General features: G+C 45.4%; 2 protein-coding genes across 10 annotated transcripts in view; one reads left to right on the top strand and one right to left on the bottom strand.

Annotated features, from left to right (window-relative positions):
* ZCRB1 (zinc finger CCHC-type and RNA binding motif containing 1) overlaps nucleotides 1–24,065 on the bottom strand; it is a 43,816-nt gene extending 19,751 nt beyond the window's left edge. Inside the window, exons 1-5 of one of the 2 annotated variants that reach the window (XM_063927336.1) lie at nucleotides 23,981–24,065; nucleotides 8,613–8,701; nucleotides 8,481–8,509; nucleotides 6,770–6,881; nucleotides 6,573–6,680 (exon numbers count right to left, since the gene is read on the bottom strand). In XM_063927336.1, coding sequence (XP_063783406.1) covers nucleotides 6,573–6,680; nucleotides 6,770–6,881; nucleotides 8,481–8,509; nucleotides 8,613–8,696 — 333 coding nt within the window. In that variant the 5' untranslated portion in view covers nucleotides 8,697–8,701; nucleotides 23,981–24,065. The other variant, XM_063927335.1, reaches the window with a different exon arrangement.
* PPHLN1 (periphilin 1) overlaps nucleotides 24,049–26,250 on the top strand; it is a 217,531-nt gene continuing 215,329 nt past the window's right edge. For 5 of the 8 annotated variants that reach the window (XM_063927330.1, XM_063927333.1, XM_063927327.1 and 2 more), the window contains exon 1: nucleotides 24,049–24,139. The gene's annotated coding sequence lies outside the window, so the exon portion shown is untranslated. The other 3 variants (XM_063927331.1, XM_063927328.1, XM_063927329.1) reach the window with 3 other exon arrangements.

Below are 26,250 nucleotides of genomic sequence, written 5' to 3' on the forward strand. Positions count from 1 at the left end.
AATACTGGTGTCGCATTCAGTTTCTGTTGAGCGTTTGTATAGTGTAATTGCCACACCTAGAGCTGCCTCGTGCTCTCAGCGTGTCGGTCTGTGTGTATGCACTGAGTGTAAGCTGCACGGCTATTCCGGCGTGTGTACGCAAAGTGCGTGCACAGTACGGGACTGTGTAAGCTAACTGGGGACAGAGTACGTAGGTAAAGGATTTATTACAGCGGCCGCAGCGGCTTCAGTTACAGTGTGCAATAGGGGTTAGTGGCTACTTTCCAAGAAGTCTATCGAACTTCTCAGGTATTAGCCGCTAGTTCCTACTCCGGTCGTGAGAACGTGGTTCTATGTGACTAACATCTGCCTTCTCTTTTACCTGCTTCTGCATTGGACTGGTTAACAAAACGGAGCTCACAGTGCCTGGAGGTGGGGTTATAGAGGCGGCCCCGTAATGAATCCTAAAGCTTTATCCTGTTGGTGCCTCTGGATCAAGATACACCTCTACACCCCAATGTATTCCCTGTGGAACCCAGTGTACCTCGCAGAAAGATTTAACTATGGTAAGTCTACCATAAACCTCCTATGGGAATGTTGGGGGGAGAAGCTTGATGCTAGGCAGATTTAGCACCTCTCTTATCTGATTCACCGCCCTACATTTTTGTTGTGTGTGTGATTTACTGCATTGGTTCAGCTTACTTAGATGAAGACCACAAGCAACAAGAATGAGGAATAATACCCGGGATTCCCTTACAATAGGCTTTATTTAAGAAGTCACAGTGTTGTGCCTGTAGTCACAACATAATAAACAAAAAAAACCAAAAAAAAAAAACCAGTGGTTTAAAAAAAAAAAAATAAAAAAAAAAATAAAAATCGGTTTAAACCAGCCAACCCTGAATAAAAGAGCAAGTAACTCTGCACCTTGAGGTCATTCCATGTCAGTTCAACCAGGCATGACACCCACCGACTCAGATTTTCACTCCAGCATCTTAACTTCATGATGCCAGCCACACTGAATGGATGTGGATTTGTGACCTCCAGGGAGGTTTATTGACCAAGGTGTCTCTATATGGATAGTTATCCAGGATATTTTCCCTATTTATATGAAGTTAAGATGCTGGAGTGACCGAGAATCCACCCTCAGTGTTGTTCTGTTGAGTTATACTCATTTTAGTTATGACCACTTGACTATAAAATTGTTTGCAAGGCTGGTCTTGATAAAGGCTCTATTGATAGAGCCGAAACGTCGACTTAATAAAGCCAATTGCGAGACCGAATAAAGCCTATTATGGATTAAGAAAATTCGTGTGATGATGTTTAAAGGAGAGTGCCCCCCAGGAAACTGGAACTACTGCTACATATGTTGATCTACAGGGATTCTGTGGATTCTACTGGGCGCACCCCATAGTTGATGATTTACGGATGTGAGTGCAGGACTTCCATGGAGATATTATATATATATATATATATATATATATATATATATATATATATATATATAATATGTTTCTGCACCCCTTCCATTGTTGTGAAGTCAAATTCGTCTCCAATAAAATACCTAACTCTGACACTGGTACTTTAGTGAGGATAACTCAATACCTTTACAGACTTCCCCATGGAGGAAACTAAGGATGTGTGGAATGGTTGGATTTCTTTTGGATTCACATCATGTAAAGAATCTCTTCCAAATGCTGTAATATACAGTGCATCCTGAAAGTGTTCAAGGCGCTTGACTATTTCCACATTTTGTTATGTTACAGTCTTATTCCAAAAAGGAATACATTCCCCCCCCCCACCCCCCCTCAAAATTCTACACACAATACCCCATAATGACAACGTGAATTTTTTTTTTTTTTTTTGCAAATGTATTAAAAATAAATAACTAAGAAATAACATGTACATAAGTATTCACAGCCTTTGCCATGAAGCTTAAAATTGAGCTCAGGTGCATCCTGTTTCCACTGATCATCCATGAGGTTTTCCTACAGCTTATTTGGAGTCCACCTGTGGTAAATTCAGTTGATTGGACATGATTTGGAAAGCCACACACCTGTCTATATAAGGTCCCACGCTTGACAGTGCATGTCTGAGCACAAACCAAGCATGAAGTCAAAGGAATCGTCTGTAGACCTCATTGACAGGATTGTCTCGAGGTACAAATCTTAGGAAGGGCACAGAAAAATATCTGCTGCTTGGAAGGGCCTAATGAGCACAGTGGCCTCCATCATACGTAAATAGAAGTTCGGAACCACCAGGACTCTTCCTAGAGCTGGCTGTCTAAACTGAGCGATCGGGGGAGAAGGGCCCTAGTCAGGGAGGTGACCAAGAACCTGATGGTCACTCTGTCGGAGCTACAGCATTCCTGCAGCAATTCACCAATCAGGCTTGTACGGTAGAGTGGCCAGACGGAAGCCACTCCTTAGTAAACAGCACACGGCAGCCCACCTGGAGTTTGCCAAAATGCACCTGAAGGACTCTCAGACCATGAGAAACAAAATTCTCTGGTCTGATGAGACAAAGATTGAACTATTTGGCATGAATGCCAGGCGTTATGTCTGGAAGAAACCAGGCACCGCTCATCACCAGGCCAATACCATCCCTACAGTGAAGCATGGTGGTGGCAGCATCATGTTGTGGGGATGTTTTTCATCGGCAGGAACTGGGAGACTAGTCAGGATAGAGGGAAAGATGAATGCAGCCCTACTCATGAGAGATTACATAAATAACAGATGAACAGATTCACTATACTGGAGAGGTAGTACTACTTTCTTTGTTACAATGCAAGAGGCAGATTTCTAAACTTTTATGTTACAGCTCTGTTATGCAAAATAACAAACATTACTAATTGTAATCTTCGTACATTTACGATATTATGGCTGGTATTTAACTGTCCCATCCTTGAGCTCAAGTCAGTTGGTAGAGCCTAAAGTACCTATTAAAAACCAGTGGTTGCTAAACTTTATTGGCAGGAACTACTTGGCCATAGCAAATAAAAGATGGCTTTGCTTCCTGTCAGGCAATGCTACAGAGCACAGACTAGCAATCCTTTAGTTTGATCAGGAAATCCATGGGTAACCATGCAAGTCTTCAAGGATACTTTTGCTTCATAGTTAGGGAACCTATGTAACTTTTCAAGGAGAATTTACTTTAAGGTATGAGCAACATAATTGCGGATAAGAACTGCTTTATATGTAGAATAGGTCAGTGGTTCCTAAACTGGCTGCTGTGGCACTCTGGCACTGTACAGCACTTGCATGGGTGCAAAGGTTGTTGGTCCAGCCTCAAATCTATGTGGTATACAAAACAAGATGCAACACTGCGGTCTAGTGCGCTATAATATCAATGTGCAGTAAATTGGTGAATACCCAAAAAGGAGGATTCCTCCAACCTCCACCACAACATGCAGAAGAAAAAAAAAAAAAAAGATAGGTATCACTTATCCGGCGCTGTTGTTTACAGGATAGTCTACAGAGATAATTCTGGTCTGGCTCTCTCTTGGGGCGATTGGTAATTGCACCCAGATAATGTATGCATGTGAGAGAAAGGGTTCAGATAGTGAAGTACAGTAAAAACACCTTTAATTACATGATACACCTAAAATATACATGAAATATTTAGCTCCACATGGAATGTGTAAACAGCAAATCGTCCAGCACAGATCTAGTGAATGTAATTACCGGAGTTCTATGAACTGAATGAACAGTTCAAAAACAGCACAATGCAGGCGAGTCCCAGGCACCCTTGGTGTCAAATAGGCTGTAATAAGTCTCCCGGTGTCACAGTCACACGTCCGTCCTGGGCGGCTTTTGCTGTTCCCTCCGACGCGTTACCACCCCTATTCTGGGGTCTTTTTCAAGGAGTCCGTATGTGGAGCTTCCAAACATTGATATTTAAATGTCCCTTGTCCAATGGTAACCTTCTGGTCGCAGCTGATGCCTATTCCCATCATTTGTTTAACAGCCTCTCCTTCAGCTGTGTACCGCAGCGGATTGCCGTGGTACCGCGACGTCACTTCCGCTGGCGGGTCTGGACGGACTCCATTTCCCATAAAGCTTACAGTCCGTGCCATAACGGCTAAGTGCGTAATTTCCGTCCGGGGGTTCCATAATGTGTATCTCACGTTGCCCCGGAAACGGCTCCGCCCAGCGGCCGGCCTCCGTCTGTTGTTATGGAAACGCAGTCCTGTGCAATCCAACAATTGAACAAACCATTTAAAAAAACTGTATTAAAACTAGAAACAAATGTGACTTCTAAAAAATACGTATAAAAGTTCTTTGGAGACACATGGTAGAAACAATCAATAGTTTGAACAAAGAATTACATCTTTAGAAATAAAGTGCTTGAAATAAGGTGCCCATGCTGAAAGTGCTAGTGTTTAGGCAAGAAAGACATATGTTATAGGTCCTCAGTACAAAGAGGGGCATAAGGAATAGTGGGACTAGTTAATCGGGGACACACTAATTGATTAAAAGAACCACAATTAATGCCTATAAAAACCACTTGATATCGAAATCCAAATTAAAGCCTCCTGGCTTTAGAGTCCCTAGTTCAAAAATTTATTTAATTTCCACCTTGGCCAGTTGGGTGGCCAGATCTCTTTGCCTACGATGACCTGATATATGTTTCAGGCCAAAAAACCTTCTGATCTCTGACGTTATACTATCATGCTTTAATCTGAAGTGTTCGGATAAAGAATGGGTTTGCAAGCCCTTCTTTATATTTCTAGGTGTTCCCCCAGTCTAGTTTTGAGTGGTCTGGAGGTTCGTCCTATATAGTAAAGACCACAAGTGCATTCAATCCCATAAACCACGTTCTTGAGGTTATGAACTCATTGATTTTTTCTGTTCTACCGTTAATTTGAACTTCCGTCAATTTTTTATTGTCCCCTTTGACCTCTTTACAACCGATACAAGATCCACATCTATAGAATCCTTTTGAATTTATCGTACCTGGTTTGATTTTGTCTGAAGGAAGCAAGCTCTTTACCACCTTCGAACCTATGGTGGGCGCTCTTCTATAGATGCCTTTTGGTCTATTGGGTAATAATTCACCTATAATGGGGTCTCTCTTTAGGATCTTCCAGTGTTTTGATAAGATAGTCTCTAACCGTTTGTATTGACTGTTATAGGTGGTTGTAAAAGCCCAGTTGTAGGCTGACAAATCATCTTTTCGCTTGGGCTTCTTAATCAAAAGGTGTCTCCTGTCAATTCTCTCCACTTGGTTAGTAGCTTCCCTGATATGATTCTCTTTGTAACCGGAGGCTACAAATTTATCCTTCATAGCCTCCGCCTGTTGGAGGTAATTGTCCTCCTTGGAGCAATTACGCTTTAATCTCCTCAACTGGCTACCTGGGATAGAGCCCAGCCAGTTGGGATGATGGCAACTCATTGCTTGTAGGAATGTACCCGAATCTGTTGGCTTAATAAAGCATTTGGTGTGTATATGGCCATCTTCTACATACACCGTGATATCTAAAAAATTTACTGTGGTATCACTGCTTACAAATGAAAATTCGATGTTGACATCATTAGTATTGAGGTATGTAAAAAACTCCTCAAGGGACCTTTGACTTCCCTTCCATATAAAGAAGACGTCATCTATATAACGTGACCAGGACACCAGGTTCACTCCAAATGGGTTGTTGTTCCATATTTTTTCATTTTCCCAATGACCCATAAAAATATTAGCGTAACTTGGAGCGAACCTGGTGCCTACCTTTTGAAGATAAAAATCGTCATAAAGAAAATAATGGTTTGTTAAAATAAAATGAACTCCTTCACTAATGAATTCTTGAAGTTTGATGTCTAACTGACTTTTTTCTAAAAAATTCTTAGTGGCTCTTTCCCCCTTTTCGTGGTCAATAATTCAGTATAGGGAGCGAACGTCTGCAGTTACCATTATGAGGCCTTCCTCCCATGGAATGGTTTCTAAAAAATTTTTAAGAATCCATAGTACCCTTGAGGTGCAATTTATTCTCTAAAACCAAGGGCTGCAGATAAAAGACTCACCTGCATTGTGCTGTTTTTGAACTGTTCATTCAGTTCATAGATCTTCCAGGAACTACATTCATTAGATCTGTGCTGGACGATTTGCTGTTTATACATTCCATGTGGAGCTAAATATTTCATGTATATTTTATGTGTATCATGTAATTAAAGGTGTTTTTACTGTACTTCACTATATGAACCCTTTCTCTCACATGCATACATTATCTGGGTGCAATTGCCAATCGCCTCAAATCTATGTGGTGCCTGCCAATCATAAAATACATGAACAAACCTGTCCAGATCCACCCAACTTAGCCTAAGGATAACGGGGAATCACAAGTTAATTTAAGAATTGTTGATGTTTATTTTAATTAGAAACTTTTGGCCTAGGATGTCATGATCCAAGAAAGTTTGGAAACCATTGGCTTTATCCTAGGGCAGACTAAACTGAGATATAGATGTATAAGACTTGGGTTTTAGATGTGCATTTTTATATAAATTTCCGCTGTATACATTCAAATTACACTTTTTAGAATATATTACAACATGCACTGCAGGTTGTGGTTAGTACAAAGCATTAAAATCACAATTTGTTTTACTCACCCCGCATTCATAACATCTGGACTTGTCAGTGTAATTACGCCTCCGGATGAATTCAGCTGCTCTGCCATTGTCTACTGCAATGCTTGCTTTTATTAATCTGCCGAACAGCTACATGACAAGCATACATTTACATTGTAGTTCTAATTATAATGATGAGAACATTACAGACAAATAATGATGTTCTGCGTGAAACATACTTGTTTGTTGTTTAGAGCTCTAACACAATTCTGTGCAGGCTCTTTATCTAGGTATAAAACAAATGCGACTCCTTTACTTCGACGGGACTCCTTGTCCTTTAAAATAGTAACTCTAAATGAAACAAAACAAAAAAAAAAAAGTATGACAAACATATCAGGCTTTAAAACAATGGGGGGGGGGGGGGGGAATTCAGTTACTCACATTGGAGTCCAGGAAGGTCTCCCCATGTTTACGTGCTCTTTTCCCTGTCCATTTTTTTGGACAAAATTCAAACAACCTTGCTGCGAGTAGTGCAAATTGGAATTTTTAAATTGGATTGTGTGATTCTTGGGTGTGCGCATGAAGGCAAAGTGTGCTAGTTTAACAGTGTGAGTTTGCAGCTTGCTAACTTGCACCTAACTGAATTTCCCCCAATGTATTTTCCTGCAAAGCAAGTTTAACATATAATTTAAGAACTGTACGGATTGGCAGTTTAGCATTTTACTGTAAAAACAGCTATTATAGCTGAAGCGTATTTATAACCTTATTTTCAAACTCAGACCTCGGGCAAACAATTTATTCATCAACTCCACCTGAGTAATAAATCAGTACACTTCATGTCACTTCTTTTTAAATGTATGTTCAGTATACCCTTCTGTCTGCCAAAAAGATCACACTTTGGAGAAAGTTATTTTTCAAAAGGACATTGATAAAATATACTGCAATAGCAACACTGGAGTAGATGAATTAAGAATTAAGGCCTATAGCCCACTTTAAATCTGGGGAAGGACCATCAACTAGCTGAATTGAAAGTGACAATATTAAGTGGGGTATTTATAAAAGCTTGAGCTCCGGCTCCCTCTGTCACCTGATCCCTGCCCTGCATCAATGCATCCGCTCCCTTGACTCCCGTGCTCCGGCTCCCCCCCCCACCCAGTCACATGACCACCACTTAGCCGGGGTACCCAGGGCAAGAGAAGAGGGGCGGATGTTGGCCACGGTGCTGAGTGCCAGCTTCCAGGCACCCTCCCTGCAGTACCCAGCTGCTGTGGCAGGCTTGGGGGATCACTGACTAGAGGGTTCGCCACAGCTTACTGGGGATTTTGTTTCACATGCCAAGCGAAACAAAATCCCCAATAAGCACTGGATTTTGGGGGCTTCTGCACTAAAAATGCACAGGTTTCATGGAACCTGTCTTTTTGGTAAAAAAATAAATAAAAAAAATTATAATATATAATTTAAACAGGAGATCTAAGTGGATACCCCGTAAAAAAAAAAAAAAAACAACAACAGTGAAACATCAGGAAAACCTCCCATTTTTCAATCCCGATGTTTTATTGCATCTAATTGGATACCCCCCTAAGTATGATAAACATGATATATGGTGTATTGCATATACAGTATACTATTAATAAAATAGTTTAGGTACATTTAAAACTTGTAGTATTTGGGGTTATCATCTTTTGTTATGTTTTTCATTCCATTGACTTATATTTGGTCAAAAGTGAACCAATATGGATACTCTCACCTGTAGTGCCAGATGCCACTGTGGAAATGTAATTATTGGTTAACTTTTCAATATTTAAACAATACAAGAAAAATCTACTTCTATTATTGTAGTTAGTATCAAGTTTTTGGTATTCGGTCTCAAATGGACAGATTAGCCTTCCTTCCTTCCTTTTTCGATATATTGTGTGCACAAAGAAATGTTTTGAATAATGAGAAACTTACTTGACTACTTGTCCATATTTGGAAAAAATCTGGAAGGAAAAAAAAAACAAAAAAAAAAAAACCACATCAAGATAGGAAATTTACCTTTAAACCACACTGTTCTTCATGGTGAGATTGAGACCATATACGTACCCTATGGAGGTCATTGTTGGTCAGCGAGAAGGGTAGATTAGACACATACACAGTACTTTTACTGGGTGCAAGACCACCGCTCATTGTCTCTATCAAAAGATATATTAATACATTTTAGAATTACATTGCAGACACAAAATAATAAGTTTTTTAAAGGGAATCTCCAACTACAGTGTGGTTACTACTTTTGTGTAAAATAATTTTTAGATTGTGTCATATACAAGTGAAATGCAGTTTTTGAGTGATCCCATCTCTTGTGCAAGAGCATAACACATTAATACACACTATCAAAATTAAGCAACATACAATGTTGTGTTAATTTGTAACATTTCAAAATCACATTGATAGCCTTGTGGGCTCTCACCAAAAACGGAGCAGAACAGTAAGTACCGTATTTTTCGGACCATAAGACGCACTTTTTCTCCCCAAAAATGTGGGGGGAAAAGTATGTGCGTCTTATGGAGCGAATAAGACGTTTGCGGGTAGCGGGTAGTGGCGGCGGCCGGCGGGTAGCAGAGGCTGGCGGGTAGCGGCGGGTCCTGGATGCTACTGCTGTGCCGTCATCAGCAGAGCGTCATGTAACTCCCCTGCTCCCTCATACCTCCTCCCTCCTGTCGGGTAGCGGCGGCTGGCGGGTAGCGGCGGGTCCTGGATGCTGCTGCTGCTGCTGTGCCGTCATAAGCAGAGCGGCCACATCTCAGCAGCAGAGCCGGCGTCAGGTGACTCCCCCACTCGCCCCCACCTCCTCCCTACCTCCTCCCTTCTCAGGAGACGCAGGGAACCACTGGTACTGTCAGTGTGTGTGTGTATGCTGGCTCTGATGTGTGTGTGTCTGTGTGTTCTGGCTCTGACAGAAGACTGCACTGTATTGAGTCTGAGAAATCACAGAAATCTCTTAGAAGTCAGAATATTTTTTTTCCCAGTTTTCCTACTCTAAAAACTAGGTGCGTCTTATGGTCCGGTGCGTCTAATGGTCCGAAAAATACGGTAGTTCATTACATATAAGATTATATATTTGTTTTTTTTTTTCTCTGAATTATATTAACCACGGTTAATAAGAGTTAATCTTTGGTTAACCCCACAAGTGAGCTTGCTATGGTGAGTGCTGAATTTTCTATTTGTATGTATTTGGGTAGGTGGCCATGGGCTACATGCACCCCACCCTATGAGTGGTGAGTGCAGACACTGCACCCCGCTTCTGGGGTGGCGAGTGCTGTGGTTTTCTATATATGTATATTGTGGGGTTAATCTTTGGTTAACTCTTACTAACCGTGGTATATTCTTTGTAGTAACATCACAAGCATTTCAGAATTGTTTATGCATTTAGACATTTTAAATATATTCCGAAATATCCCCTTCCACTTCTCATCAGAAAAGGTAATATGGAAATTCTGTTACCAATTAGTTTGACCTGAAAACTTAAGTTTCACAGGGGTCCATGATATAGCTATACCACAATAACATGGCACCATTTAAACGACAGAGAATACAATTTGGAAATTAAAGTAAAAAGGTGAAGGGACCATGGTCAGGGGGCCTACTTGCAATGTTTGAAGGCAGTGTCTAACATACAAATAATTATAGAAATCACAGAAGGGAAAATAATATTGGAATTGCAACTGTGCAAACAACCTGATCAATGAATTCTCCAAGAGGTCAGTACATTTGGTTAGAGCCAGATCAAACCAGGACGATGGGGAGAGGTCCAGGGTTAGTTTAGACACAGCCTTCAAAGGCAATTGGGCAGAGGGCAACACAATACCTCCAGTGATTGCAATCATCTGATACCAAGCATTTATAAAAGGTGGGATATAATGGCATCCGAGTTTGCCAGAGGTGCGGGATGCCGGTCGAACTCGGACGTTTTTTTAAAATGGCAGTCATTCACAAGACATGGTTTTGCCTTATAAATTACGATCTTAAAAAAAAAAAAGAATTCAGCTGGCGCCCTGCACCTCCTGCAAACTCGGATGTCATTACATCCCGTCTACTGAATCAAGTGTACTTATCAGAATAGTATGTGGAATCGCCAGCTAGCCAGGGGAGGTCCTCTAATAGGATGGGGTTAGCCAGATAACACTCAATTTCCACCCAAGGTTTAGGAGAGGTGAAATTAAAACCAGTCAGAAGGTGTTGCCAAGAGACTGGAAGGTTGACAGAACTCTAATTTAGGTGCAGCAAGAGCCCCTCTAGTAGAACCAAACAGACTGTCCCGAGAAAGTCTAGCACTTTTCCCCTTCCATATGAAGGATGAGGAGACCCTATAAAAATTGATTAGTAAGTGTGTGGGGCCACATGTATGGTATGGCATGAAAGAGGTACAACATCTTACGGAGCAACATTATCTTCACTGTAGCACCCAAGATATCTCAATTACTCCACAACTTTGTCAGTGTGACATTTTGCTCTAGTAGAGTAATTACAGTCTATAGTAGGAATATCTGCAGGAATTCTAACATCTAAGTACCCTATCATGGAATCCTGCCACATAAGGATACATAGATTTAAGGGAGACGAGTAGGCTCTGGTCATTTCCATCTTGGAAGCGTTTAATTTATAATAGGATGCATCAGAATAACTCTGGAGCACCGCATGAATTGCTGGATGGGAAACCTCTGGGTTAGTAACAAAGGACCACATCATCTGCAAAAAGACAAATTGTGCTAATAATTGGCCCACCGAAATACTCGAGATTTGAGCATGGTTCCTAATAAAAATAGCTAGGGGTTGTATAGTTTGGGAAAATAGAGGAGGGAGGGAACACCGCTGCCCAGTTCCATCGGTATCAAATGATAGAAGGAGCATAGGGTTGGGGGGGGGGGGAGAGATTTTGAGACTATAACCTAGCAAGTTGAAAACCAGTTGGGTGTTATTTTTGTCTACCCAGTATAAAAACACCTTAGTGAACACTTTAATATCAGAGTTCAAACGGGCAGTTGGCCGGTAGTTCTGGGGTACTCGTCAGATCTTTACCAGGTTTAGGGATAATGATAAGTCTAGCCTCCAGCATTTCCAGCTTTTTTATGGAATCATTAAACATTTGTTTATTTTTATCTTATAGGCCTATGTGCCCACCTTGAATTGGTTTGATTTGTGCCGTTTAAACATATTTATATTCTCTGGTTGAGGTGTTTATTTTCGTTGCCCTGTGATACAACAGCAGAGTTAACAGCAGTTATGCTGATCTAGTGGACAGGTGGTCGACCCCTCCTGTCCACTAGATCCTGAAGGACCTCTGGATGTGGAGCCCACTCTCCTGAGGGGAAGTTCTATGGCTTAGGAAGTACACTTCCTGGGTTGAACACTGCCGATATTACCGGAAGATGGCGCTCTTCCCAAGTGAGGATGTGAGTCACCTCTCTCATGGCGACTACACTTTGCGTGCTTTCCTAATGGTTGAGGTAGGCTACTGTAGTCACGTTGTCGGATTGGACCTGCACTAGCCGACCATCTGAAGCCACCACTAGAATGACAGCCGAACCTCTAGAGACAACACCATTGTCTGAGCTCTGAGAAAATAATACTGTCCGTTCATGACAGAATCAGGTGTTGCTGAGATCTGGAGTGAAACTGCCCGTATTCCACCATGTCGAAGGTGGAGACCATGGACCCCAGGACCTGCATGGCTGAGTATATGGACACTCGCTCGCGTTGAAGAAAACTGCGTAGACTAGAGTGGAGAGCTGTTGTCTGCTGGCAGAAAAATCCTCAGAGCCTGAGAATCTAGGATGGCTCCCAGATGTAATATCCTTTGAGACACAGACAGGGAGGATTTCTACCAGTTGATCCGTGCGTCTGGAGACAGGCAATGGTCAAATGGAGATGCTGTATGCAGACCCTCCGGAGACTGAGCCAGGATCGATCAGTAGGTCGTTCAGGTAGCGGAAAATTCGTACTCCCTGACGCCCGAGATGTGCAGCCATGACTGCAATAATCTTGGTAAAGATCCAAGGGGCCGTAGAGAGTCCGAAGGGCAGTGCCCGAAACTGATAATGCTGGTGAAGAATGGCAAACCTTAGGTAACACGGATGGGTGGCATTGATAGGCACGTGCAGGTGAGCGTCCTGAATGTCCTAGGCTGCCATAAAATCCACGTTCCAATGCCAGGACAATGGAACAGAGGGTTTCCATGCGAAACCTGGGCACTTGGACAACCTTGTTTAGAGCCCTGAGGTTGAGCATGCGTTGGAAAGGGCTATTTGGTTTGTGGACCACGAACAGTGTGGAATAAAAACTTGTCCGCTGTTGACATGACAGAACTGGCATACCTCCTGACTGTAGAAGGGTATGAATAGCCTGTTGCAGAGCCATGGCCCTAACAGGATCTGCTGGACGGGCCATACAGCAAACCTGCTGTAGAGGAAGTTTCCGAAAAGGTGAGAATTTATCCATGAGACACCACTTGCTGCACCCAGGTGTCTGTGGTAGTCTGACGCCAGGCCTCTGCAAAGTGAAGTCAGGGCAATGTAGAGCTTTTTACTAGCCGAGCTATATGAACGTCTACAGAGTGGGGAACCACCGACTTTGTACATTCTCCCTTTGGGAAAGGAAATATCAAACCAGCTTTTTTTGGTAACTGAAACTTCCTGTTAGTACTCCAGGCCTCATGCATGAGCTCAGTGATCTGATCTGACTGAGGGATCTCCGCCTGAACGACTATCTGTGGCTTAAAAATAGGACCCGTAAGTCTAGAAGCTGGTTCCTCCTCCTCTATGTCAGGTATAGTGCCCTGACTAAGGAAGGAATATCCACCTTGTTCTGGTCAAAAACCAAAGATTGAGGCATCAATATCATCTTGATCAGAACAACAATCATAAGAATGCAAGTCGCCTGGACGCTTTAACTGCCCCATGTCTCTCGGACTGTGCCATATCTTTAAAGGCAACTGATGTCTGAGCTAAAATCTGGACGGACTGTGAAAACATGTCCATCCATGGAGGTGCACAGGAGGGGGGGGGGGGGGGGGGAAGGCAACAAAGCAGCGAGAGTCAGTTGAGGTAAGCCCTGTTGTAGAGTCAGAGTAGGCACTGGCAAGCGTTCTACTAACAGAGTCATAACCGAAGACAAAGAAGCCTCCCATGGTGGTTCTAGGACAGGTGATGGGGGTCACCATTTTTAGTGTTGGTGTAGCATAACACCTCAGAGACCATCTTACACAAAATCATGTGTCTACATTGAATGAACAGGTCATGCAAAAATGAAAATAACACAGTATAGGAGCCCCAGACTTCACCTTCTCCTTAGAGGACTTGCCTTTGGACATCGTTATTTTTAATTTATTACCAGTTATTTATATAGCACACACATATTCCATGCCATATAAATAACTGGACTGTATTTACAGCCCAGAAAAAGTAGGAAAACCTTTAAAGAATCACGCCCTGGGCCGAGGGAGGAGCTAAAGGGAGAGCCTACCTCCCCTTTGCTGATATTTTCCCCCAGGACTAAACCAGCTTACAAGCCTCCCCGTGCTAATCATATATCAGCCCTGGTGGTCTAACAGAAGACACGAGCGACTTGGTCTCCACAATAAAGCGCCTTCCAGAGCGTCTCCAACCCTGAACTGTCCCTTACCTTTTCCGAGTGTCCAGCTGTGGTCCCAAGCCCGAAAAAGCGTTAGCCAGCATCTGCTTTACCAGCGCCCACCATAAACACTGGACTCGTTACCAGTGTTGCAGTGCTGACAGGAGTGATGGAGCAGCAGCACCGGTGTCCCTTGGGACGCCTGACACTGCTAGCTCTAGTACTTGAAAGCTTGAGGGTGCATTCAGCTGCAACCGGCACCAAAACGAAACTGAATGGCCTTGGAATGGGGAAGAGGTTAAAGGTGAGGCAGATCCAGGGCATCCTGGGATCAGAAAGCTTTAACTGTTTGATGCCCCATTCATTCCAAACCACCTAAACCCCATGGTAGTCCTGTGGAGCCTATGGACCCTGAAGAAGAAAAATGGTCTGGCTTGTGCCACGGTATACTCAAGATTTGTTAATTCACACTAGTTACTGGCATGTTAAAAATATAACACACACAAAAGGGTTTTTTATTGTTTTTGTTTTTTTAAAAGGGACTATATAGACTTCTCATAGAAAAAAACTGCTTGGCTTTTAGGGATTTGTTTTTAACCACAATAACACTGAAGTTGCCAGTTTAGTTTCTATAAACAAAACAGAAGTTTTTCTTAGGTTTTTTTTTATATAGCATCAGCATAATGGTCTACATTACTGAAAACAGAAGGTAGTCCCAAACACATACTGTGGGGTAAATCCAATTACCTCGCCCACTCATGCAAGGATGGTGAGTTGCTGTTGCAACGGGAGGTAAACGCCAGCAACAGCATTTAAACCCAACCCCCTCGAGGCACGAGCTCGCTCCAGATTTCTGAGTATTTGTTTACGCAACCATATAAGAGTGCAAACAAAGATCTGGAAAGCCAGCTTTTTATAGTCTTATTTACTCACTGGGGGTGAACCAAAGAACTATATCTATCCATTTCTCTTCTAGAGTGCAACTAAACTTATCACCCACTCACTGGTCATCTCACGACTCAACTACTGCAATGTTCTCCTCACTGGCCTCATTTGCTCCCCTCCAATCTGTCCTCAACTCCACAGCTAGGCTCATTTTCCTCTCCCGCCGCTCCACATCTGCCACTTCCCTTCGACAAAATCCACACTGGCTCCCATTCCCCTACAGAATCCTTTTCAAGCTCCTCTCCCTTCATAATCCCTCCTGCTCCCTACGGTCGGCCAATGGCCGTCGCCTCTCCTCTGCCCTGGTCACTGCTTCCCATGCTCGAGTTCAAGATTTTGCCCGTGCTGCAAATGGGCACTAAAAACCCACCTATTTATTAAAGCGTACCCTTCCGATGCATAACCTAGTCCTGAAGCAGCTCCTCCATAGCCCTTCCTCATGCCTTGAACGTCCCTGCTTCGCTTACATACTGCCATCAGGCTACCTCCTGCTTGCTTGCACCTCACTACTTACATCGGTTCCGGTATGAATGGTCGACCATGTTACAGTCGACAGTCATTAAGTCGACCATTATTGGACGACATTGGCATGGTCAACATGGACAAAAAGTCGACGCATGAAAGGTCGACATGGTTTTTTTTCCTTTTCTTTTTTTGTGTGTAGTTTTCTGCGTAAAGTGACGGGGAACCCCAATTAGTGCACAGTGTCCGCTCGCCAGGCTTCGGGCAAGGTGCCTCGCTCTGCTGCGCTCGGCACAGGTTACCGTTCCCAATCGTAGTCCATGTGGCTCAAAGTATGGAAAAGTTCCACAAGAGAAAAAAAAAAAAAAAAAGTGTGAAAAACTCATGTCAACCTTTTCATGTGTCAATGTCGACAAATAGTGGTCGACCTAATGACTGTCGACCATAACATGGTCGACCATCTAAACGGATACCACTTACATCTTAGCTGTATTATGTTCTAAGAATTGTGGTGCTCTTTGTTACATGTACTCTATTTTTGTTATTTATTTACTGTAATGCTAAGTTTAGTCTCCCTATACGGTCCTTTGTACGGCGCTGCGAAACACTTGTGGCGCCTTATAAATATAACAAAAACAACAACAACAACAACAATTCCATGCACAAATTAGCCCAGTATGAAAAGGGAAAATTTGCCCAGATTCCATTCCATTGTATGGCAAGTGGTATGAGTTAACAGATCACAAAGAGCAAAGCATGTTATAGGGTTGTGAATTTAGCCAAGACCCAAAAGTCTTAAATATGCATCATAGACTTATTCTTTAGGTTTTCAATTATAATGGCCTAATTACTTAACTTATTGTTTAGAAAATACATAACAGTAAATGAAGGACTTGTATAAGCACTGGAAGTACTGAATACACGTACTCGGGCCTGGCCAACCCATGGCTTTCCAGCTGTTGTAAAACTACACATCCCAGCATGCGCTTCCACAGTTTTAGCATTTCCTAATAGCAAAAGTGTAGCAGGGCATGCTATGACTTGTAGTTATACAACAGCTGAAGAGCCACAGGTTGTCCAGGGCTGCATGTGCTGTTCAAGGTAACGACACCCGGAGCTGGTCACACATGCAACGAGCTCACTGACGAAGCAGAGCATTTCCTCCATGCAGTCTCCCCAGACACTCCAGCTCAGAGGTCCCCATAGCTGCCAGTATTATGGGATGAGTAAGCAAGAAAGACATTCAGCCCCCGTTGTTATAGAGCACATAAAAACAGTCACACCTGATATACTAAAATACTAAAAAACTTCAACCAAAATAATTCAGTACAAAAAACATAATTTATTGTTCACTCTAGGCTGTTTTAGCAGGGTGCAGCGCCCTGCACGATTTTATTAAGGCAAAACCCGCCCTTTCTGTGGCGCCCTGCTAAACAGCCACCCATAATATTATAATATATATATATATATATATATATATATATATATTTCTCTATCGTCCTAAGTGGATGCTGGGGTTCCTGAAAGGACCATGGGGAATAGCGGCTCCGCAGGAGACAGGGCACAAAAAAGTAAAGCTTTTACCAGATCAGGTGGTGTGCACTGGCTCCTCCCCCTATGACCCTCCTCCAGACTCCAGTTAGATTTTGTGCCCGAACGAGAAGGGTGCAATCTAGGTGGCTCTCCTAAAGAGCTGCTTAGAGAAAGTTTAGCTTAGGTTTTTTACTTTACAGTGAGTCCTGCTGGCAACAGGATCACTGCAACGAGGGACTTAGGGGAGAAGTAGTGAACTCACCTGCGTGCAGAGTGGATTTGCTGCTTGGCTACTGGACACTAGCTCCAGAGGGACGATCACAGGTACAGCCTGGATGGTCACCGGAGCCGCGCCGCCGGCCCCCTTGCAGACGCTGAAGAGAGAAGAGGTCCAAAATCGGCGGCTGAAGACTCCTGAGTCTTCATAAAGGTAGCGCACAGCACTGCAGCTGTGCGCCATTTTCCTCTCAGCACACTTCACACAACAGTCAGAGGGTGCAGAGCGCTGGGGGGGGCGCTCTGAGAGGCAAATAAAAACCTTATTAGAGGCAAAAAATACCTCACATATAGCCCACAGAGGCTATATGGAGATATTTAACCCCTGCCTAACTTCAAAAATAGCGGGAGACGAGCCCGCCGAAAAAGGGGCGGGGCCTATCTCCTCAGCACACAGCGCCATTTTCTCTCACAGAAAAGCTGGAGAGAAGGCTCCCAGGCTCTCCCCTGCACTGCACTACAGAAACAGGGTTAAAACAGAGAGGGGGGGCACTGATTTTGGCGATATTGTATATATATAAAAGATGCTATAAGGGAGAAACACTTATATAAGGTTGTCCCTATATAATTATAGCGTTTTTGGTGTGTGCTGGCAGACTCTCCCTCTGTCTCCCCAAAGGGCTAGTGGGTCCTGTCCTCTGTCAGAGCATTCCCGGTGTGTGTGCTGTGTGTCGGTACGTGTGTGTCGACATGTATGAGGACGATGTTGGTGAGGAGGCGGAGAAATTGCCTGTAATGGTGATGTCACTCTCTAGGGAGTCGACACCGGAATGGATGGCTTATTTAGAGAATTACGTGAGAATGTCAACACGCTGCAAGGTCGGTTGACGACATGAGACGGCCGACAATCTATTAGGACCGGTCCAGGCGTCTCAGAAACACCGTCAGGGGTTTTTAAAAAAACGCCCATTTACCTCAGTCGGTCGACACAGACACAGACACGGACACTGAATACAGTGTCGACGGTGAATAAACAAACGTATTTCTCATTAGGGCCACACGTTAAGGGCAATGAAGGAGGTGTTACGTGTTTCCGATACTACAAGTACCACAAGAAAGGGTATTATGTGGGAGTGAAAAAACTACCTGTAGTTTTTCCTGAATCAGATAAAATAAAATGAAGTGTGTGATGATGCGTAGGGTTACCCCGATAGCAAATATTGGCGTTATACCCTTTCCCGCCAGAAATTAGGGTACGTTGGGAAACACCCCTTAGGGTGATAAGGCGCTCACACGCTTATCAAGTGGCGTTACCGTCTCCAGATACGGCCGCCCTCAAGGAGCCAGCTGATAGGAAGCTGGAAAAATATCCTAAAAAGTATATACACACATACGGTGGTTATACTGCGACCAGCGATCGCCATCAGCCTGGAGATGCAGTGCTGGGTTGGCTTGGTCGGATTCCCTGACTAAAAATATTTTATTCATGTACAGCATTTAATAGGATGCATTCTATATATATGTATGTGAGATGCACAGAGGGATATTTGCTCTCTGGCATCAAGATAAGTGCGTTGTCCATATCTCCCAGAAGATGTCAGGGACACGACAGTGGTCAGGTGATACAGATCCCATACGGCAGATGGAAGTATTGCTGTATAAAGGGAAGGAGTTATTTGGGGGTCGGTCCATCGGACCTGGGGACCACAGCAACAGCTGGGAAATCCAACCTTTTTTACCCCAAGTTACATCTCAGCTAAAAAAGACACCGTCTTTTCAGCTTCAATCTTTCCTTTCCCATGAGGGCATGCAGGCAAAAGGCCAGTCATATCTGCCCAGACATAGAGGTAAGGGAAGTAGACTGCAGCAGGCAGCCCTTTCCCAGGAAAAGAAGCCCTCCACCGCGTCTGCCAAGTCCTCAGCATGACGCTGGGGCCGTGCAAGCGGACTCAAGGTGGGGGGGTAGTCTCAAGAGTCTCAGGGCGCAGTGGGATCACTCGCAAGTTGACCCCTAGATCGTACGAGTATTATCCCAGGGGTAAAGATTGGAGAGTCGAGACATCTTCTCCTCGCAGGTTCCTGAAGTCTGCTTTACCAACGGCTCCCTCCGACAGGGAGGCAGCATTGGAAACAATTCACAAGCTGTATATCCAGCAGGTGATAATCAAAGTACCCATCCTACGACAAGGAAAAGGGTATTATTTTTCCACACTATATTGTGGTACTGAAGCCAGACGGCTTGGTGACACATAGTCTAAATCTAAAATGTTTTGAACACTTACATAAAAGGTTCAAATCGAGATAAAGTCACTCAGAGCAGTGATAGCGAACCGGAAAAAAGGGGACTATATGGTGTCCCTGGACATCAAGGATTACCTCCATGTCCAAATTTTGTCCTTCTCATCAAGGGTACCTCTGGTTCGTGGTACAGAACTGTCAATATCAGTTTCAGACGATGCCGTTTGAATTATCCACGGCACCCCGGGCCTTTTTACCAAGGTAATGGCCGAAAAGATGTTTCTTCAAAGAAAAAAGGCATCTAAATTATCCCTTACTTGCACGACCTAAAAAGGGCAAGTTCCAGAGAACAGTTGGAGGTCGGAAGAGCACTATCTAAAGTAGTTCTTCGACGGCACGACTGGATTCTAAATATTCCAAGAATCGCAGCTGTTTTCCGACGATACGTCTGCTGTTCCTAGGGATGATTCTGGACACGGTTCAGAAAAAGGTTTTTCTTCCCGAGGAAAAAGCCAAGGAGTTATCCGACCTGTCAGGAACCTCCTAAAACCAGGAAAGGTGTCTGTACATCAATGCACAAGAGTCCTGGGAAAAATGGTGGCTTTTTACGAAGCAATTCCATTCGGCAGATTCCATGCAAGAATTTTCCAAAGGGATCTGTTGGACAAATGGTCAGGGTCGCATCCTCAGATGCACCTGCGAATAACCCTGTCGCCAAGGACAAGGGTATATCTTCTGTGGTGGTTGCAAAAGGCTCATCTATTGGAGGGCCGCAGATTCGGCATACAGGATTTGATCCTGGTGACCACGGACGCCAGCCTGAGAGGTTGGGGAGCAGTCACACAAGGAAGAAACTTCCAGGGGGTATGGACGAACCTGGAAAAGTCTCTTCACATAAACATTCTGGTACTAAGAGCAATCTAAAATGCGCTAAGCCAGGCGGAACCACTCCTGCAAGGAAAACCGGTGTTGATTCAGTCGGACAACATCACGGCGGTCGCCCATGTAAACAGACAGGGCGGCACAAGAAGCAGGAGTGCAATGGCAGAAGCTACCAAGATTCTTCGCTGGGCGGAGAATCACGTAATAGCACTGTCAGCAGTGTTCTTCCCGGGCGTGGACAACTGGGAAGCAGACTTCCTCAGCAGACACGATATTCACCCGGGAGAGGGGGGTCTTCATCCAGAAGTCTTCCACATGCTAGTAAACTGTTGGGAAAGACCAATGGTAGACATGATGGCGTCTCGCCTCAACAAGAAACTGGACAAGTATTGCGCCAGGTCAAGAGATCCACAGGCAATAGCTGTGGACGCACTGGTAACACCTTGGGTGTACAAATCAGTATATGTGTTTCCTCCTCTGCCTCTCATACCAAAGGTATTGAAGATTATACGGTGAGGAGGAGTAAGAACAATACTAGTGGCTCCGGATTGGCCAAGAAGGACTTGGTACCCGGAACTTCAAGAGTTGGTCACGGACGACCCGTGCCCTCTGCTTCTGAGAAGGGACCTGCTACAACAGGGTCCCTGTCTCTTTCAAGACTTACCGCGGCTGCGTTTGACGGCATGGCGGTTGAACGCCAGATCCTAAAAGGGAAAGGCATTCCAGAAGAAGTCATTCCTACCTTGATTAAGGCAAGGAAGGAAGTCACCGCGAAACATTATCACCGCATTTGGCGAAAATATGTCGCGTGGTGCGAGGATCGGAGTGTTCCGACGGAGGAATTTCAACTGGGTCGTTTCCTACATTTCCTACAATCAGGATTGTCTATGGGTCTCAAATTGAGATCTATTAAGGTTCAAATTTCGGCCCTGTCAATATTCTTCCAAAAAGAATTGGCCTCAGTTCCTGAGGTACAGACTTTTGTTAAAGGAGTACTGCATATACAGCCTCCTGTGGTGCCTCCGGTGGCACCGTGGGATCTAAATGTAGTTTTAGATTTCCTCAAATCCCATTGGTTTGAACCATTGAAAAAGGTGGATTTTAAATATCTCACATGGAAAGTGACTATGTTACTGGCCCTGGCTTCCGCCAGGAGAGTATCTGAATTGGCGGCTTTATCTTATAAAAGCCCTTATCTAATCTTCCATTCGGATAGGGCAGAACTGAGGACTCGTCCGCATTTTCTCCCTAAGGTGGTATCAGCGTTTCACCTGAACCAACCTATTGTGGTGCCTGCGGCCACTGGCGACTTGGAGGACTCCAAGTTGTTGGACGTTGTCAGAGCCTTAAAAAATATACATTTCAAGGACGGCTGAAGTCAGAAAATCTGACTCGCTGTTGATACTATATGCACCCAACAAGTTGGGTGCCCCTGCTTCTAAGCAGACGATTGCTCGTTGGATTTGTAACACAATTCAACTTGCTCATTCTGTGGCAGGCCTGCCACAGCCTAAATCTGTTAAGGCCCATTCCACAAGGAAGGTGGGCTCATCTTGGGCGGCTGCCCGAGGGGTCTCGGCATTACAATTCTGCCGAGCAGCTACGTGGTCGGGGGAAAACACGTTTGTAAAATTCTACAAATTTGATACCCTGGCAAAAGAGGACTTGGAATTCTCTCATTCGGTGCTGCAGAGTCATCCGCACTCTCCCGCCCGTTTGGGAGCTTTGGTATAATCCCCATGGTCCTTTCAGGAACCCCAGCATCCACTTAGGACGATAGAGAAAATAAGAATTTACTTACCGATAATTCTATTTCTCGGAGTCCGTAGTGGATGCTGGGCGCCCATCCCAAGTGCGGATTATCTGCAATACTGTACATAGTTATTGTTAACAAATTCGGGTTATATTGTTAAGGAGCCATCTTTAAGAGGCTCTTTCTGTTATCATACTGTTAACTGGGTTTAGATCACAAGTTGTACGGTGTGATTGGTGTGGCTGGTATGAGTCTTACCCGGGATTCAAATTGCCTCCCTTATTGTGTACGCTCGTCCGGGCACAGTACCTAACTGGAGTCTGGAGGAGGGTCATAGGGGGAGGAGCCAGTGCACACCACCTGATCTGGTAAAAGCTTTACTTTTTTGTGCCCTGTCTCCTGCGGAGCCGCTATTCCCCATGGTCCTTTCAGGAACCCCAGCATCCACTACGGACTCCGAGAAATAGAATTATCGGTAAGTAAATTCTTATTATATATATATATATATATATATATATATATATATATGTACACATATATATACATACATACATACATACACACACACATATACAATGCAGTCGGCACTCACAGGGTTAAATATCACAACCAGCCTCCGTGCAACGTTCAAATTATCAATGCACTACTCCAAGAATAACGGCACTGAAGGCAATGGATTAAGAAACGATGTGTATTGAAAAGCGACAGCTGTTTCAGGGAAACAGCCCTTTCAAGCAGCAACACCACCAAATGCTGGACAAAACAGCATTGGTGTTGTTGCTGCTTGAGGAAAGGGCTATTGCCCTGAAACAGCTGTCGCTTTTCAATGCACATCGTTTCTGAATCCATTGCCTCCAGTGCCTTTATTCTTGGAGTAGTGTGTGTGTGTGTGTGTGTGTGTGTGTGTGTGTGTGTGTGTGTGTATATATATATATATATATATATATATATACATACACACACACACACACACCAGGGCCGGTTCAAGGGCGCTCTGCGCTCCGGGCAGGAAAAGGGGCGTGACCTAATACAGGGGGCGTGGTCAGTTACGCCCCCTGTACATTGCTAGCGCCGCTTGAATGCTGAGCGGTGCGCAATGACGTCATCGCGCACCGCACAGCAAAAGGTCCTCTCCACGAAGGGAAACTAGATGCTATGTGCGGTGCGCGATAACGTCATCGCGCACCGCTCAGCAAAGTTACTCTCCACGAAGGGAAACTAGACGCTGTCCCTTCACAGGAGGGGGACGGCAGCGGACGGGGGACACAGCGGGCAGCAGTGGCGGATCTTGCCACGGTGCGGCGCCCTCCGGAAGGCGGCACCCTGGGCAAAAGTCCTGCTTGCCCGTGGCAAGATCCGCTACTGATACACACATACATACCTTTCCTGTCTGGGGTGTCGCACTCTGCTGTAGTTCTTCTCAGCACACTCTGATCTGTTACTCAGTGCTGTGGTACAGACCTGTGTGTGCTGAGAAGCACCAGAGCAGAGAACGAACACCCAAGGCAGGTAAGAGGAACTGCACAGGATTTGAAAGTTGCAGGGTGCTAGAATGATATGCAGTCGGTACACTGCACGAAGGCAACATAGACACAACCGTACGGGGGAGGGAACACCGGGAGACATCAGACTCACTCTGCTGCCAGTATATTGTCTCTTCTCCAGAGGAAAGGAAAGGACAGTAGAGCACGCTACCACCGCCGACCAGGAAGCCCTGATTTCTACTTATGCCGGCCACACGCAGATACACCGTGCACTGGGGTAGCACAGACCGTGTATAGATGTATGATTATTATTATTAAGATGATGTACGTACTCAGCGTCACGCCGCAGCCTGCGAGACCGCCCCACGTGTGACGTCAAACTCCCTGGCCGGCGCTGCGACCAGTACCTGAGTGATGACGTCATCATAGCAGCGCGGGGCAGCACGGGAAGTGTCCGTCGCCTGTCTGTGACCTGGAGCCAACTGTATACGGTATGCTGCTGCAATTGCTATTGAGCGTGAGATCTCCTGTGTTCCCTACAGGGTAGCTGCGAGCGGCAGAGGAGACCGGCATGGGTCCCGGTTGCAGCCGGCCGGGGCCGTGTAAAAAGTGATGGGGAAGTGACTGTGCACCCTGCTGCTGGCTGTATGTGACAGAGCCCGGGCGGCTGCTGCTGCCTCACACGTAACCCGCATTGTGTTTTTCCGCAATGTTGCCTGATAAGCCGGTGCCTGATGTGCTGCCAAGGAACAGGGGAGCCCCTGCTGCTGGTATGCCAGTCCCGAATGGCAGCATGCCGCGTTAATACACAGCCACATAGCACTGTCCTTATATATCTACATGTCAGTGTGTTCTTGTAGATACTTAAAATATGTATTTTGTGGTAAGCTTTAGTTTCACTTTTAGTCAGTCTTTTACTATATCAGGTGTGTGACTGCTCTCATGGTTGGTTCTATGGTAGATGCTAGAATCAAGTGGGCTAAGGGACCTTTTCCGTAAGGGGAGGAGTTACGACGCAAGGGGGAGGAGCTAGGCCAGCGGGATAGTTCCTCTACTATCCACGCCACCAACTATTACCTTTAGTAATTAGGTGGTGAGCGGAGCGAGCCACCGTGCCCGAAGCGTGGCGAGCGTACTTTTCGGGTACCCTGTCCGCCCGTAGCTCCTCCCCCTGGTGACGTAGCTCCTCCCCTCAATACGTCATAAGGTCCCTTCAGCCCCTCCGATATAGAACCAACCTTGGTTCTATATCGGAGTGGGAGAAGGGACCTTGTGACGTACCTAGGGGAGGAGCTACGGCCGAACAGGGTACCCGAAAAGTACCCTTGCGGGCTCGCTTCGGGCTTGGTGGCTCGCCACCTAATTACTAAAGGAAATAGTTGGTGGTGGGCAGCGGTGCAAGTGTGTGGGTACGGGTGGGTACGGCGTACCCTTAAGAATTAGCCGTGGGTACGCCGTACCCACACCGGCGGGCCGCTGCTCATCGTCCCTCCCTCTGCTGCTCAATGCCGCTGATGTGAGGGGAGAAGAGCGCAGCCTGCTCCTCTCCTGCCCCTCTGTGTCTTTGTTCAATTCAGCGCAGCTCGTGAGCCAATCAGAGCTTGCGGACCGGCAGCCAAGGCTACCGGACCGCGAGCTTTGATTGGCTCATGGATCGGCGCTGAATTGAACTGAGACACCTGCACCCGCCGGAGACTGAGGGAAAGGAGAGGCGCAGGCTGTGCTCTCCTCCCCTCACACAGACACACACAGGAGAGGAGCAACGGTGAGCAGGAGGGGGGGGGGCTACATGTATACCTGGCACTGGGAGCATATCTGGCACTGGGGGGACATGTATACCTGGCACTTGGGGCATATCTGGCACTGGGGGGACATGTATACCTGGCACTTGGGGCATATCTGGCACTGGGGGGACATGTATACCTGGCACTTGGGGCATATCTGGCACTGGGGGGACATGTGTATCTGGCACTGGGGGCATATATGGCACTGGGGGGGACATGTATACCTGGCACTGGGGGCATATCTGGCACTGGGGGGACATGTGTACCTGGCAATGGGAGCATATCTGGCACTGGGAGCATATCTGGCACTGGGGCTCCCTCCTCCACCTCCTTCCCCCGTACCGCTGCTCCTCTCCTCTCTGGGCGGCTGTGCGCTGCGGGCAGCGGTTGCCCACAGCAGCATGTAAGAGTCAGTTTGACTCATTACATGCTGTGGGCCCCTGGACAGAGGCGGGCCCCAGTGCAACGCACTGGTTGCACTGGCGGTAGTTCCGCCTCTGCATGGGGTGATTATTGCTTAAGCACCCAGGGCCGGATTAAGGCTTTCGGGGGGCCTGGGGCATTTAAGACAGGGCAGGCATGCACCAACTTCTCCACCTGTTCCCCTCTTGTCACACCACTCGGGGCTTAATGCACCCCGTAAAACTGGCAGCTATGGGGACAGCATCTCTGGCAGGAGGTCTGGGGAGACGGCATGAAATGCTCTGCATCATCGCTGTGCTTACTGCATGTGTGACAGTAAGAGGGGATCATCAATTTATGCAATTAGAAAGAAATCCATTATAATTAATGAAAAGAAGGGTGATGCCTTTTTAAGA

The sequence above is a fragment of the Pseudophryne corroboree genome, chromosome 6, assembly GCF_028390025.1.
Source record: "Pseudophryne corroboree isolate aPseCor3 chromosome 6, aPseCor3.hap2, whole genome shotgun sequence".
NCBI lineage: Eukaryota > Metazoa > Chordata > Amphibia > Anura > Myobatrachidae > Pseudophryne > Pseudophryne corroboree.